The sequence below is a fragment of the Mytilus trossulus genome, chromosome 1 (genome assembly GCF_036588685.1).
Source record: "Mytilus trossulus isolate FHL-02 chromosome 1, PNRI_Mtr1.1.1.hap1, whole genome shotgun sequence".
NCBI lineage: Eukaryota > Metazoa > Mollusca > Bivalvia > Mytilida > Mytilidae > Mytilus > Mytilus trossulus.
The window spans coordinates 63,575,387-63,592,103 of NC_086373.1; the positions used below are offsets into that span (position 1 = coordinate 63,575,387).

At 30.2% G+C, this 16,717-nt stretch overlaps 1 protein-coding gene across 1 annotated transcript; it reads left to right on the forward strand.

Moving 5' to 3' along the window:
- Window positions 1-132: 132 nt before the first annotated feature.
- Window positions 133-8,608, forward strand: LOC134681880 (small lysine-rich protein 1-like). Its single transcript, XM_063541527.1, has 3 exons — window positions 133-249; window positions 6,918-7,050; window positions 7,786-8,608. The coding sequence occupies exons 2-3, from the start codon at window positions 7,012-7,014 to the stop codon at window positions 8,053-8,055; spliced, it is 309 nt and encodes a 102-aa protein (XP_063397597.1). The 5' UTR covers window positions 133-249; window positions 6,918-7,011; the 3' UTR covers window positions 8,056-8,608.
- The last annotated feature ends 8,109 nt before the right edge of the window (window positions 8,609-16,717 follow it).

Here is a 16,717-nt window from a genome sequence, read left to right on the forward strand (position 1 = left end):
AACATATAAATTTGTAAAATAAATAAAATTTTATATATTTTTGACGTAACTTTCACATTAAGGTCTAAAATGATATTTTATGTGACAAATAATTTCTTTCCATTCAAAGACAATTTTGATTTAGAACGGAACCGGATATTGTTGCTCATGGTAACTATGACTCGGTTATAAACCGGGAGTTTGACGATGTTTTCTAGATTTTATGATATTTAAACACTCAATCGTAAAATTTCAATGAATTCAAGAAGAGTAAGTTTACTAATTAAGTTGTTCATTTCACCCAGATAGCTGTCATAAATAGAATAAATCGAAAAAACTCACAACTTCTTGATAAGCATCTTTTTGACACAAGGCTGACAAGCACTTGTCTCTGTCTAAAATAAACCTTTTTATATATGTCTTTGTGTATTCTTACCTATAGTAATGCTTGCATTTTTTTACAAGAGACTTGCATCACAAACCAATGTCCAGCTTCTGTTGCGATATATTCTTAAATTCTCAAATGAATTATTTATACATATCGTCGTGTCATATGTTTTCGTATGTCATATATTTTTGTATCAACCACATTTCGTCGGTTTCGGCTGCATACGCGTACATTGTGGCGTGTTTTTCGGTTTCTATATTTAGAACAACAACACCACTACAACTTGACATATTTAAAACATATTCAACGTCGCTTTTTAAAGACGTTAGAACAAATTAAATAAAACTGACCTATTTAGCCATTTTTATTTAATGTCAAAAATATGCATCACTAGAATAGCTATAGAAAAAAATTCTGAAGGGTTAAAATAAAGTCCAGATATGTTTTTTGCAAGTCAGATACCGGATCTTCAAGACATATGACTGTCATGTGTTTTTTGGCCGTTTTAATTACAAACCAGCGAGTTAAAATTAGTAGGGTTCTTATATAAAATGGTTGTTCAAAATCTAATTATTTAATATTTCATTTATAATTTTTTTGTTTACATCATTGATTCATGAAGATGAAACAGTCTTGACTTTTTATATTTAATCCTAAATTTTGAAAACTGCATTTTATTTTAGAAAAAATAATGTATTTTGTACAAACCAGGTGCCAATCTGAAATTAATCAAAATCTTAAAATTTCAGCACACAATTTACCAACCTAAAACTATTTACTAGTAATTTTTAGTACTGAAAAGTATTTATTTACTTTTTTTATGATTCAAGCGATCATTAGAACCACGACTTTAGAAAATATTAATTTCCGGATTTTGTAGTCATTTCCTGTCCGCGTACTGATCCAATTTTTATTTCATACGAAAACATATGACGCCGTTTTTTTGACATACAAAAATCGCAAAGTAATCGGAAACAGTTAAAAATCGTAGTAAGCATTGAAAAAAAATCTAGATACCTTAAATCAATCTACAGGACATGCTTTTTAAATTTGAGTAAACACCGGAATAAAAACTCAACAGTGAAAACTGTAAGCAGTGAAAATTGTTATTAGTACGAAAACACATTACACGATGATATGTATGTCATAATAGCAAATCTTGTTTGTTAATACTAGATAAGGAAATAAATAAAAAAATAAAGATAATTATAGCTGAAAGGAAGAATAACAAGAATTTTACAAAATATGCAAATTTGTGCATAAAATAGATTGAAGATGGTTTTACTTTCTGTTGTAATGCCTAGAAAGGCTGGTGCTATTTGATGTCATATCTTGCAGGTCATGTTTTTGTGTTATTGGTATCTGTTATGAAGTTATGTTGTACTGTTATACCACGTATTGTCCCAGGTTAGGGGGAGGGTTTGATACTCCGCCACATTATGTATGTATGTGCCTGTTTCAAGTCAGGAGCCTGTTATTCAGTTGTTGTCGTTTGTTTATGTGTTACATATTTTTTTTTTTTTTTTTTTTTTAAATAAATAAAGCCGTTAGTTTTCTCATTGAATACACCTTATCGCTAATCCCGGCTGACCTTTTCCATTGTGGCGTCAGATATTTTGTTTTGTGACGTCAAATTTCTACAGGAACCTGATTGATATCTAGTAATGGCAGACAAATACTGAAATAGCGATAAGGTGTATTGTTTTACACTGTCATTTCAGGGCCTTTTATAGCTGACTATGTGGTATGGTCTTTGCTTTTTGTTGAAGGCTGTATGGTTACCTATAATTGTTTTTTTCTGTGTCATTTTGGTCTCTTGTGGAGAGCTGTCTCGTTTAGACATTGGCATGATTGGCAGTCAATGAATCATACCACATCTTTTTTTATATATTTTATGATAACTTACAAGCTGAGAGGGAAGCATCCTTTAGGAAAGCAGTTTACTGTTTAGTGACATAAATTTTGCTACTGTTACTCTGTGACAAATGTAATATGAGGCAGGTGTTACCTGAGAAAGGTGACGAAGTCCATATTAATTACTTTTTTTTCATCCTAAAATATTTTAATGTTATTAAAAAAAGAATCAGAAATACTGTAATGTTTCCAATATTGGTCCCTTTTTGCTCAAAGTCTCATGCCAAACAAGACTGGAAGAAAGAAAAAGAGATTTCTGCACAAATTGCTTGAAAATTAAAAAGTGAGAAAAAAAATTTACAATTTGGAGTTCATTAATACATGCATATGTACAACAAGAATGTGTCCATAGTACATGGATGCTCCACTCCCACTATCATTTTCTATGTTCAGTGGACCGTAAAATCGGGGTCAAAATTATAATTTGGAATTATAATTAGAAAGATCATATCATAGGGAACATGTGTACTAAGTTTCAAGTTGATGTAACTTTAACTTCATCAAAAACTACCTTGACCAAAAACTTTAACCTGAACTTCGAACTATACATATTTTCCTCTGAAATAGGTTATTTTCATCAAACTATTTTACTAAAGTAATCGAATTGTAATCGAAAAGTAATCGATGATTACATCCAAATTTTTGCTGTAATCGATTAAATTACGATTACATGTAATCGAAAATGTCTTCGATTACAGATTACTGTCGATTACTTGAAAAAATGTAATCAATTACAATCGATTACGATTACAGATTACGATTACCCCATCCCTGTTTCAAATTGATTATCAGTTTAACTAAATAATTTTTAACATTTTATAAGAAATAAATATTTTTCAACATTTTACATGAAATAAACAATTTTGAACATTTTAGACATTGCCATACTTACAATAAATAAATAATTTTGAACATTACCTGAAATAAATAATTTTGAACATTTACAAGAAATAAATAAAAAGTATGTTTTCAAGCAACAGAAAAAGGAAAGAAATGTAAACTTATTGCAGTTAATATAAATGAAAAGTTAGAATTATTTTTCTTGTCTCTAATTGTTTTTAATTACTAAGTACAATACAATGTATCTGCACAAACAATGTACATGACTCAATATTTGATTTAACTGGTCATGTGATAACTGTGAACGCTATTGTGCAATGTAAACTGCTGCATCTTAATTTTGTCACAATTTATCTAATTACTGAATACTGGCAAAGTGTTTTGTTGACAACTTTTATTATAAAAATGTTATAAATTCAAAATAAAAAAAATATTGAAAAAAAACACTTTAAAAACATATGGCTGAATTTGTTTACTTTATGTCTGTATAATAATAATGGAAGTTTGTTAAGATTTCAAGATTCAAGATTTTATTCATAACCTCAGACAAATACAAACATATAAAGTTAATACATAGCGAGACAGGACAAATGAAACACAAAAACATAGTATATAATAAAAGACAATTGGTATAATTAGATTAAGTATTTTATGATTTTCTTCACGAAAATTGATAATTTTCTTTGAACTTGTACGTTACATATAGACACCAAGCCAGTAAATTTGTTCTTACTTGGATTCATAAAATAGTAATTTGGTATAAACTTTGATCTAAGAGCAGAAACATCTAGCATTTTTACAGGTAAACAATATACGAAACTCATCCTCTATTCTTTTGACCCCAATTTCACAGTCCACTTGCATTGACATACATGTAGAAAATGAAAGTGGGAGTTTCAGGTTAAAGTTTTTGGTCAAGGTAGTTTTTGATGAAATTGAAGTCCAATCAACTTGAAACTTAGTACATATGTTCCCTTTAGTATTATCTTTCAAATTTAAATGCCAAATTAGATTATTACCCAATTTCACAGTCCATGGAACATGGAAAAGGGTAGTGTGAGTGGGGCATCCATGTACTTTGGACACATTCTTGTTTTAAAATGAATTTTGAGCCCTGCTATCAAATGTTTGGGTTTGGGTTTGAGCATTCCTGATGAATGGAAAGTATAGAAACAAAATTTGAATGCACAAATTCCTTAAAAACTATTTTCACTGATACATGTAACTATATGTGACATCATTTGTATATATATATTCATGCAAAGATTTAAAAAAAAAAATCTAATAACTTTATCATATGATCACTTGAATATTGTATGATATATTCATAGATATCCATTTCATCTATATCCAAAATTCCTTGTTAAATCTAAATTATTCTGTTATTTTGACAGTTTCAATAATGTTGTCCCTGAATTATGGGACTTCAATAATCCAAACTGTAAAATCATGTCTCTCAATAATCTCAATATTTTTTACAATTGCTGGTTAGGGTGCACTATGCACTTGATCATGAAGTATATCTGTTGTCATTAGGTTAACCAAAGGTAAAAAGCAGAATTTTGATTTGAATGGATAGTTTCAATAAGAAAGTTTAGGTTTGGAAATTATTTTATAGGAATATGCCATCATCAAACAATTGACTTGTGAAAAAGTTGATACAATTATTGACCATCCCCAGACACACAATACTAATAAACCTCATTTGTGTTTTCCAGTGGTATTTAAAATGTTTTACAAAACAATATTCCTCGATACACCAATGAGAAAACAAAAAATGTGTAGTTGTGTAAAAATATTTATAGTACTTTAGATATTAAAATTTTAAATAAAATTGTAAATGCATGAATGATCATTTGCATTTATTGAAAGTATAAAAGTTAATAAAGCTTAAAAATTCTATCAAAGAAAAAACTTTTTTAAAACATGCTTGCCCTAAGCTTGCACACATATATTATTCTTACAGCCCAGTCAGTGCATTGGTATTAAATTTTCTTAAAGCCATAAACTGTTTTTTGTGACAAACATGCATATTAAAGAATCAAGATAATGCTATGTATTATATTGATCAGACATTTCAAAGCTAGATTATGTTGTCAAATGGGGTTTTCTAAATCTATACAAAATATATATATATAAGACACACTGAGATCTGCCAAAAGAAATATTGAAAATTCTTTTATGTAGTTCCTTTATTTTCTATCATGAACTTGTTATATTTTAATCCTTTTTTTTTTCCAAGGGGATCATTCTTTCTTTAATAAAATACTTTTTAAAATCTGTCCAGAAACTATAAAACTAAGTAATGTGTCTTACTTTTTTCAGTTCAAATATTTAGATTTAAAAAAAAAAAAAATTCATAACAACTTAACGACACGTTCTCCTATCAAGATCTTTTGTCTGTTTGTTACAGTCCATTACTTAGCATTTAAAGCAAATTAGAAACAACGTTTGTGTTAACCCACCGCAGATAAAAATATTGACTGGTGTCTTTTGTATAAAACTCAGCCCTTTAACATTGTCACATATTGTTGAAAAGGTGTTAGCATTATAACAGGTACGTGGTCATGAAAAATCATTTAACAATGTATAAACTTCTTGAGGTTATTTTTTGTGTTATAATTAGATGTTGATATTGTCATCCATGTAATTTTTATTAAATTGATCTTTAAAAATTAATTTAAATTGCTATGATTTCTAATTGGTATAGATAATCGAACAAATTTGAAAGTTGACATGTTTGAACTAAAAGCTGTGATTTTAATGTATATTTAATATCTCCGTACATAGCCAAGTTATTAAAGGATAGTATAATATTGTTAAGGTTGGTTGTTAAAAGGTATTTACGATATCAGTAGCATGTTTATCTTTCGTTATTGAAATTTTTATAGATGTTGAAAATTGATTGTTAAAGTTGAACCTCTTATGATTGATAGAAATATGACTTTACAAATTTTAATGGAAAATTTAACAGAAAGACTGACGTCTTTTATTTCTAAACAAAAAAAATAGATCTATAAAAGTCAGAATGGACATGTACAATAGTATTGCTAAGATATTGTTAAGATATAGTTTGGTTGGTAACCAATGGATGCTAATTTATGGTTATTATTAAAAGCCCCATACATGTATCATTCTGATTTTGTAGGCGTTAGTTCATGTCTGATGTGAATTTATGTCCTCAAATCAATTTTCAATACATTTACAAGTACAATTGAATATATAATGCAATAAGGATGACAAGACCCACTGTGTAAACGGAATCAGAGTCAAGTTCAAAAAGAAAGGAATAACTGAGGATCGTTTCATGTTATCAGAATGCACATTGATAATACCAGATTAATCAAAATTATTGTTTGAATCTTCTTTGAAACTGGGATGTATTGACTTTTGGTGGAACATAATATCTCAATTTTGGTAATGAATTCCTTAATTAATTTCTGTTGAAGGATGAGTTGTCATTTGCTGTTCTCAAAGAAATATCAATGATCATTACTAGGAATAAATATGCATTGTTAGAAATAAGCAACCCTGTCGTCAAAACAAATCTAATTTCAATTGCATGATGGCAAATAAATTGTCTCCTCTATCCATGGTAAAACACATTTTATTTATTCCAAATAAAAATTTGATTTCAAAACAGTTCTTTTGTGAATTGGTTAGATTAGTGTTGAAGGCAAATATTAATATGTTGTGTAAACTTCCAAATGGGATAATAGATTTTATTGTATGTTCAATTTTTGATTCATCATTCAATTATATATTTAGCATAACTAGTATTTATTTTTCATTTCAGCATATATGACGGTAGCCATATTGGCTTTTGACATTTGATATTGTGTATAACCAAGATGTAAAATTAATGGTCTCAACAACAGACCAAGTGTTCAATGCATATCCCGTCTGACACAGCAGTCAAAGGAACAATGGTAAGAAAAAGTATTCTTAATGTACTTGCCAATCTTTGATATTTTTTTTTTAAAGAAGATAAGAATTTAAGATGTGCTATTATTGCCAAATGAGGCAACCACTAACTAGAAACCAAATAACATAGATGTTAGCTATGCTCTGGTAGATACATGTAGTGTGCTGATATTTGTATATTATTATTAAGTACCGTAATTGAAAATACATGCTAATTTTTTTGTACTTAGTTATGTTGAAACTCATTTGGCAACCATTTTATACTTCCTTGCAAAAATTGTCCTGGTCGTTGCCTTGGTTTCAACAGGGAAAGTAGAAACTTTGGACAAAGATTTTTTGGTTTTTATGTAAAAGGATGAATTTATATTTAGTTCGGGCTTGAATTAGTAATGATTACTTGTAAGCAATTTTCACAAATTTCATAACACTCAATTTCAAGGAAATTTTTTTTGGTACTTTTTATGTTTCTATGTGGAATGGTTTTATATTTGGTCTTTGAGAATGTTATGTTGTAGCTAGATTAAATTGAAATGGACATTGAATTATGAATGATTCTCATTTCATACATTGTACATTTTATCAGTTTAAGATCTCTAGTGTTAAACATGCAATGACAGGTAATTCAGTCTGCTCAGAGACATTTGAGTTTTTAGAAAATTGCAAATGCAGTTCAATTTGTAAAAAAGTGAAAAAATCTCTGTAAATTATACTTTAATCAAATACCTTTTTTATTATTTCAGCCAGGGAAGAAAAAGGGTGGGGGAAAAAAATCGGGTAAAAAATCAGGTAAAAAATCTGGAAAGAAAAGTGGCAAAAAATCAGCAAGAGCCTCAGCCAAATCAGGAAAGAGTGAAAAAGAAGGACCCCCAGATATTATGAGTGGACCTGCTATGGAGAATTTATATTTTATTGCACATGATGCACCTGATGCATTAGAAAAACGTGGCTTTGGGTGGCCTGAGGCACCAAAGGGTAAAAAAGGAAAAAAAGGAAAAAAGAAAAAGAAGTGAAGAATTTTAATTCAGGTCTATTGACCACAAGTCAATTAATAGTGCCACATTTTTTTTCTCTCAAGAAAATGCAACATTATGTTATTAGAGCTTTAAATGATTGTTTAATGAATATATATATGTGATTGAGCATGTTGAATGTCTGTTCTATTTTTGTCTTGGATGTTTACCACGGCTGAATAGGTAATGGGTACTATAACTACACAATGTCATCTGTATTGCCAAATTCAGTCATAGCATTTTGCCTGCCATTATTGTTATAGATTTTTGTAGACGTTCATATTTATTTACAAAACTTGTTATGTTTAAATGAATGTGTTGGTATGTTTTATAATAGATTGTGCGTGTATGTGTTCTCATTCAAAATATGGTTGTTGACTGATTTATATTTGTGAATCTCATGCTAAATCTAAAAATTAGAAGACAACAAATATTAGAATCTAGTCATAGAAGAGTTTTTAACAAGAATTTATCATTGCAGTTTATACTAATATCAAAGTTTGAAAATATATTCTATAAGCCAAATCATTTTATTACGAGATAAAAGATAGTTTTGTATATAGTTTTGTATGCATTAGTATGACAACGGCATAAAATATGTAGATTCTACATGTTCCCGCAAAATAAAGACATGAATGTCCAAAGTTTTAGAATAACAGTTACATGAAATGTTCCTTATAAAGTTCAACTTGAAAAATAAGATACTTAGTTTATGGAAATTCCATACATGTATTTGATAGAAGTTATATAAATTCAACATTGCTAATGCTTATAAAGAATAACACTCAAGTTAAATCCATCATTGAATTAAAACTATGATTATAAATATGCACTTTTGTATAAAGTATGAACAAATTATATATTTAATAAAAAAAATAAAAAATATTGTGCCTACAAAGTTGAATACAACGAAACAATTAAACAAATGGCCTTTTGTAATGTGAAATCTTCTTTTCTGCCTAATAAGTTTTGTTTTACACTGTCTTAAATATTTTTAAAGTATTGTTTTGTTAATTAGTAATTTAATACAGTAGTATTATATAGCTCAAATATTATCTTGCCTTTTGTTCTAGTTGATTTATTGTTTGATTGATTTTTAATAAAGTAAAAATTTGAAATGAAATTTAACTCCATTTGAAATTATTAGGGGGGTCTCTTTAGTCATGTATGGTTTGTGTTTCCTTTAAAGATTTTTCATATATATCTTTCCAAATATCTTAGATATTTATTAATTGATTATTTTTTATTTTATTTTGTGAATGTTTGACAAATGTTAAGAATTGATACAACAAAGCTAAAACTGTGATTTTAGAATTATCTCCCTTTGTATGATATTTTATTCAATTTTTAAAACTCAAATGAAAATACTACATTTTGACTTCAATTGTGGTTTAACTAAAGTTATTTGCACTGAAAACATTTCAACACTTTGTGAATAAGTTTATACTATACAACATTGAAGTTCTGACTATTAAGAAATCTGTTAGCCAAAGAATATGTTTAAAAGCCTTTGATATTGACGAATTTTCAATTTACACAGCATTTCACATATGCCAAATTAAAATCAATAATATTTTATACAGAAGTGTCCTTCAAATGTGATCTCTGATTGTTGATTTAAGGTTTTACACAGTAACACTTAGTTGTTTCAAAATGCTACATAATTTGTTAGGAACCACATGTAGACTCTCAAACCATTTATATCACATATTATATACATTTTGTATTTTTGCTTTCTTTTGATTAATATAAGATATGGTGTGAATAGAAAAATATATAAGATTCTGTAACATTTTATTTTCATTACATTTAGGTGTTCTGTTTTAAAAAAAGTTCCATTTTGGAGTTTAATTTTTTTGTCATATCTAAATCCATTTGTTTTGTGATTACTAGTTCTCTGTGTGCCAATTCATGGACAGGAAAGACAGTTATATACATATATATATTTGAAAATTACATGAAAAAATAACCGTTTAATAAAACATAAAATCATATTATTTCTGCGTTGTCAAGGCAAAAGCAGTATCAAATTCTAAAAATATAGAAATACTTCTTTTTCTTAGCAGTATTCTGTGAAGGTGTAAGAATGGTGAAAAAAAAGTGATCAATGGAAGTCCGTCCAAATAGTGCTTTATCGATTGAAAAGTTAGCAAGATTGTTTTTCCTGCCCATGATTGTTTATTTGTTAATTAATTATTTTTGGAGCAGGGAAATATTACAAGTGTTCTTTACTAGATATTTATATGATGTAAAAGAAAATATTTTTTATACATCTTATTGTTACATCTCATGTGATATCCGTGAATAACAAATAGTAGAAACTATTTATTGCCAAATAAAAATATGAAAAAATATGTCTTTCAATTAACAAGTGAGTTCCTTTTAACAAAGCTGAGATGAGAATATTTTCCTAAGATATTAGAAGATGTGGTATGAGACAAATCTCCATCCAAGTCACAATTTGTAAAAAGTAAACCATTATAGCTCAAAGTATGGCTTTCAACATGGAGCCTTTGCTTACATTGAACAGCAAGCTATAATGGACCTAAAAAAATACTAGTGAAATACCATTCAAATTTCAAATAGAAAAACAATGATCTATTCTATATAGTTGAATTAGTCTTTTCACAAAAACCTAATTTCTTTTTCTAGTTGTTACTTGATAGGTCTAATGTAGAAATCAGTTTCCATGTTCATTCTAAAATATCCCATGTTATAGTATGCAGAAATAGTCAGAAAAACACCATTTCATCCACTGACCCACCAACATATCTTCTCAAAACTTCTAGTGTAGGATTTCAAGGCAAAAAGTAAAGTATATTTTAATCCTGATCTGTTACTTAAAGGTAATCTTACACTTTTTCTTCTTACATCTATTTTTGACTCTGTAATTTGCTTTCCCGTTTCCCTGGTAAAATGAGGTGGTTTTACTAAACAGATTGAAATCCCTTTGCTTCAATAGAAGATGGACTAATTTGCTCACCATACACTCTCCACAGTCAAAAAAGCTGTATGACTTATCAAACAGATCTGATCAGGATTCAATTAGGTTGTTTTTTAAACAATTCACCATAGTACACTGTAGTTAAATAAATCAAGAGTTCCAAATGGTGAAGTTGAAATCATCACTTCGTAAATTTTACGGAAGTCATCACAAGTTAGTTGACCGTTATGGAATAACCGTTTCACAAATGATATTAGATATGTTCCTTGCTTCGTAACTATAATCCTCTTCCCTTTCATGAATGTGACCTACTGAATTAGACAGATTTGTTGTCACATAAGCAACACGACTGGTGCCACATGTGGAGCAGGATCTGCTTACCCTTACAGAGCACCTGAGGTCACCCCTAGTTTTGTGGGGTTCCTGTTGTTTATTCTTTAGTTTTCCATGTTGTGTCATGTATGCTATTGTTTGTCTGTTGGTCTTTTTCATTTTTAGCCATTGCATTGTTTATTTTCGATTTATTAGATTGACTGTCACTCTGGTATCATTCGTACCTCTTTAAAGTGGGTAAGATGATAATTGATTGCTCATTAAAGAGTTCATCATACACTGACCTAGGATTGATTGTTTGTTGCTTAACTGTCCTTCAAAATTGGAATGATGGTACGCGATTGCTCACCATTCACTGTCCTTGGTAAGAATTAGATAATGGTTTAATTGCTCATCTTCAGCATACACTTTAATTTCTGAGATGATGTTAGAATGCTCTCCAAACAATTCTCCATACACTGCACTTGGCAGTGGCAGATTTAGAGGGGGGCGTAGAGGGCATGGTGGAGTCGACCAGTGCGTTGAAAAAACGTCACACGGTCATTTAGAAATTCAAATAACAGTAACACATTGCTTAGGCTGAGGATGTCATGACAATCATGAAACCTTCAAAGCGACACAGGATTGAGCAAGAACGTATTGACTTCTATTTCACTGTTCCACCAAAGAGAAAGTATTTAATTTATAGTTAATACTCTAGACTATTAAACTCTTAGGGAAAAAATGTTCCACAATATTATTTACCTACGAAACATGTTTAACCCGAAATGCCCCAACCTATTTTATAAATAACAAAGTTGAATACTGATCCCCAGTCAGTATAAGCTCGAGAAAATTTCAAGTCTCGGTACGAACCATTTGATTTGAAGAGGCAGTCTGAGATATTCGAGAGAAGAAAAAAAATTGACTCCGATTCTGGCCGTATCTAGATTGAAAACAATAGTCTTGTCCTCTTTTTTGCTATTAGAAACGAAAATTTCCAACAAAATTATTTAGCATTAAATGAACATGATGAATAAAAACAGACTGCAACCTGCCTGCTGGGTGTGGCCTTTATCTATGTCTCCATTTGTCGACCGTCGTTAATAAATTCGTTGTCACTTTCAGACTCTTTCGTAGCCCTTTGCTGATTTGGAACCCCTCACTCCCTTTAGTTTTGTTGGCTGAAACATATTAACCGTATTGTAAATTTCATCGAATAGCCCGGCGTATATCTTGTTTCCAATAAGAATATTGTGAGGTTATATGATAACTTAACATGCAACAAACCGGCGAGAATTTATATGTCTCTTTTTTGTCGAGCCTTCGACTTTAGTCGAAAAAGCGAGACTAAGCGATCCTACATTCCGTCGTCGTCGGCGGCGTCCACAAATATTCACTCTGTGGTTAAAGTTTTTGAAATTTTAATAACTTTCTTAAACTTCACTGGATTTCTACCAAACTTGGACAGAAGCTTGTTTATGATCATAAGATAGTATCCAGAAGTAAATTTTGTGAAAATAAAATTAAATTTTTTCCGTATTTTACTTATAAATGGAGTTTTTCTGCGGAAAATCATAACATTCACTCTGTGGTTAAAGTTTTTAAAATTTTAATTACTTTCTTAAACTATCCTGGGTTTGTAACAAACTTGGACAGAAGCTTGTTCATGATCATAAGATAGTATCCAGAAGTTAATTTTGTGAAAATAAAATTTGTTTTTTTCTGTATTTTTCTTATGAATGGACTTAGTTTTTCTGCGGGAAAACATTACATTCACTCTGTGGTTAAAAGTTTTTAAAATTTTAATAACTTTCTTAAACAATCCTTAGTTTGTACCAAACTTGGACAGAAGCTTGTTTATGATCATTAGATAGTATCCAAAAGTTAATTTTGTAAAACAATAAATCCATTTTTTCCGTATTTTACTTTAAATGGACTTAAATTTTCTGCCAAGTAACAACACATTCACTCTGTGATTAAATTTTTAAAAATTTTGATAACTTTCTTAAAAACTTGGGACAGAAGCTTCTTACAATCAAAAGATAGTATCAAGCGGAATATTTTTATTGATTTTTTCCCTCATTTTTGTTGAGCCTGCAATTTACAGCAAAAGTAGGCGAGACACTGGGTTCCGCGGAACCCTTACAATTTTTTTACTGACAAGTCCCACATCAAATATATCAGTACATAGCTTTGGATCCATACTATCATTTTATGATAGACAATTAATTGGGAGAATACAGCATCAAAAATGTCTAACCCTTACACTTTACAGCACTAAACTATAAAATATACATGCACCATCCCAGGAACCGTTTAGATAGTACATATTACACTATTTTTTAGTTTCTTCAGCCCCAAAAACGGCTCCCAAAAAAAATTCGACTCGCTCCGCTCGGCGAACTTTAAACCCTTCGCCCCCCTTTTCAAAATCCTGGATCCACCCCTGCTTGGTAATACAATTGTTGATTGCTCATCTTCACCATATACTATATAAAGGATAGATTAATCACCAAATAAATCCCCTTACACAGCTGTCTTGGTAAGACGAGGATATATTGCTCAACAAAAGATTCACCATACACTTTTCATAAGGCTTTGTAAGCCGTTAAGTTAAAATTTGCACCTGCACTTCCCTTGAGTAGATGAATTTTGTTTGTGATTGCTCACGAAAGAGCAACGTAAATTGTCAAAGAAGATAAGGATAAATTGCTCACCAAACAGATCGCCGTTCACCATCCTTAGTAATATTGATGGTGATATGTCACGAAATGGCAGCATGAAATGGCCTAAGTAATGCTGAGTTCACACGTAATTCGAATTCGATTCGCATTAACTAATTCGAATTAGTTTAATATCTCATTCGAAACGTTTTTATACGTAACGTCAATTCTAATTCGAAATTGCAATGCGCGTCAAATTCGCTTTACTGTCCAAACGACGTTAGCTTTTCGTAATTTCGTAATTCGTATTGACAAAAACGTATTTCTAATGCGAATTGATTAATTCGAATTAGTTAATTCGAATCATTTCGAATTAAAAAATAAGAGTGTGTGAACGCGATAAGCGAATTCGAATCGGATGCGAATCGAATTCAATTCGAATTAAATGTCCGTGTGAACGAGGCATAAGATAAAGACATTGCTCACCAAACATTGTCTTGGTTAGATGTGGGTTGATTTTATACCGAAAAGTTCATCATACATTGCATGTCTGCAATAAGATTAAGGTTGATTGTTCCTCATACGCTGTCTTTTGTAAAATTATGTTTAGTTTCTCACTAAAATCTGTGTTTGATGAGATTATGGCCGATTGCTTACTAAACAGATCACCTCATTTAAAACATTTAACAAAACCTCATGCATTCGTGATAGTCTTTTTGTATTTACCAACAAAAAAAAGATTTATTTTTAAAACATTTTCTATTGTTTCTCACTGTTATGGTAATGTGATTGCTTCTTTCCAATTCCTGATTTTTGTTGATGTATATGTTTTCGTTTGAAATTTTACAACAATCCACTATTGCTCTGTACAAGAAACAATCAAAGTTCGTTTTTATTTTAAAAAAGTCAACTCAGTTGAACAACATGATCCATGCAGAGAACGTAATAGAAAAAAAACAACAACAAAAAACCGCAATGAAATAGCGTCATGCCATAAACATTGATAAAAGACAATTAAATTCTCCTTACATCATTTGTGTCATCACAGAATGCCAATACGCACTGTTTTACCATCCACGAGCACCTTCACGAATTCCTTTAGTCGAACAACCAAATATACAATGGTTATAATATACAATGTAAGACGAATGTTTCGTCTACACGAGACTCGTCAGTTATGCTCGATCCAAGATTTTGATGCTAACTTGTTGGGTTATTTGGGTGCTGCTATCTTTTGATTACTTCGATTATTCGTTTGTGTTAGCTTTCTTATGTCATTTCCCAGGATTTGTATAGTAAGATTCTTTTTATAACGTATTTTTTTCCGACTTCATGATTTTTTATTGTCTTGCCTGCGACGAAATGCTCAAAATGCGCACTATATTCCTTGCGCTTCGTCACTCATTTAAATTACTTTTTTGTTTGCTTGCGACGGAATGGTGTCGTTTTTTCAGTGGTAAATGGTGTTAACAATTGGAAGATTTTTTACCATAAAATCGATCCCGATTTTCGCCTTGGTTAGCTATCATTCATGGTTGGAATAGTTTGGGGAGATATGTAAGATTTTCTGAATTTCCAATATATATATATATTATATACATTGTGTATATCAAAACTTGAAGACGTTCGTTTTCCATGTCCCAGATTCTAGCTAGATTTTGTACACTAAATTTTCCATTTTTATTCAATTCCATTAGATACAGTTGTTCCTTGTACTATTAACCTTATTTTCTACTTTTATTTCAACTGTAGCTTTAAGAATTTCGTTTTTTTTTCGGATTTTTTTTTTTAACTTTTTATTAAGATATCCACAATATATATATTATTCAAATATCGATATGGGAGTCAAAAATCTAGAATATGATATAAAATAAGGAGATGTGGTATGATTGCCAATCAAACAACGTCTTAAACCCAGGGCAAATTATGCGGATTCACGCATCACATCCAAGCATAGTTTCTCTATACATAAGATAGATTTGGCCACTTACGTAACACCCCAAGGACACGATCACAGTGTTATGGTGGAAATATATTTTTAGCGCCTAGTTTTTTCATATGCATCGTTTTTCTTTTTGTCATTTAGAGCAAAAAGAAGTCTGACAGTCACAGATGCTGCCGATTATATTGTAAATGTAATATTGTTTTGCAAATGCCTCGCGATTGCTCCGTGTCAATAAAAATTACGAAATCTAATGAAACATATACAACAACAAAAAACAAAACAAAAACTACCAAAAATACAAAACAAACCTCTCGACACTGTTCATTGAATGGGTGTCCATGCAGACTAATATATTGTGACCCATATCAGATCATATCAAACCAGTGTATTTGCTTTAAAATGGAGCATAGTGTTATCATCATACGAAATAAGCACACTTCTTCACTAAAAACACAAAGATAAAAACTACTGAAAAACTATTTATTTGTGTTCAATTTAAAATTACGAATAGGTTAATTATATTTCTCTTTCCATACATGTAACAAAGTTTTATTGAATGAATTATGTTTATTTTAAAAGCTCTGGGAAGCACAGTTTTCTTATACCGCCATGTTTCATATCGTATGCCGTGAGAACGTTTTGGGTGTTCTCTATCACGTCCACGTTACTGATATTAAAAGATGTCTTTTGACAAGATGAAAAATCAAACTACAAATAGAATGTGAATTACCAGTAATTATTCATGATATGTTTATTTAGATAACCATGCAATACGTTCGAGTAACGGTTAAAACT

Coding starts and splice junctions, on each gene's coding strand:
- LOC134681880 (XM_063541527.1), top strand. CDS start 7,012: ATGCATATCCCGTCTGACACAGCAGTCAAAGGAACAATG. Junction 7,051..7,785: donor CAGCAGTCAAAGGAACAATG/GTAAGAAAAAGT, acceptor TTATTATTTCAG/CCAGGGAAGAAAAAGGGTGG.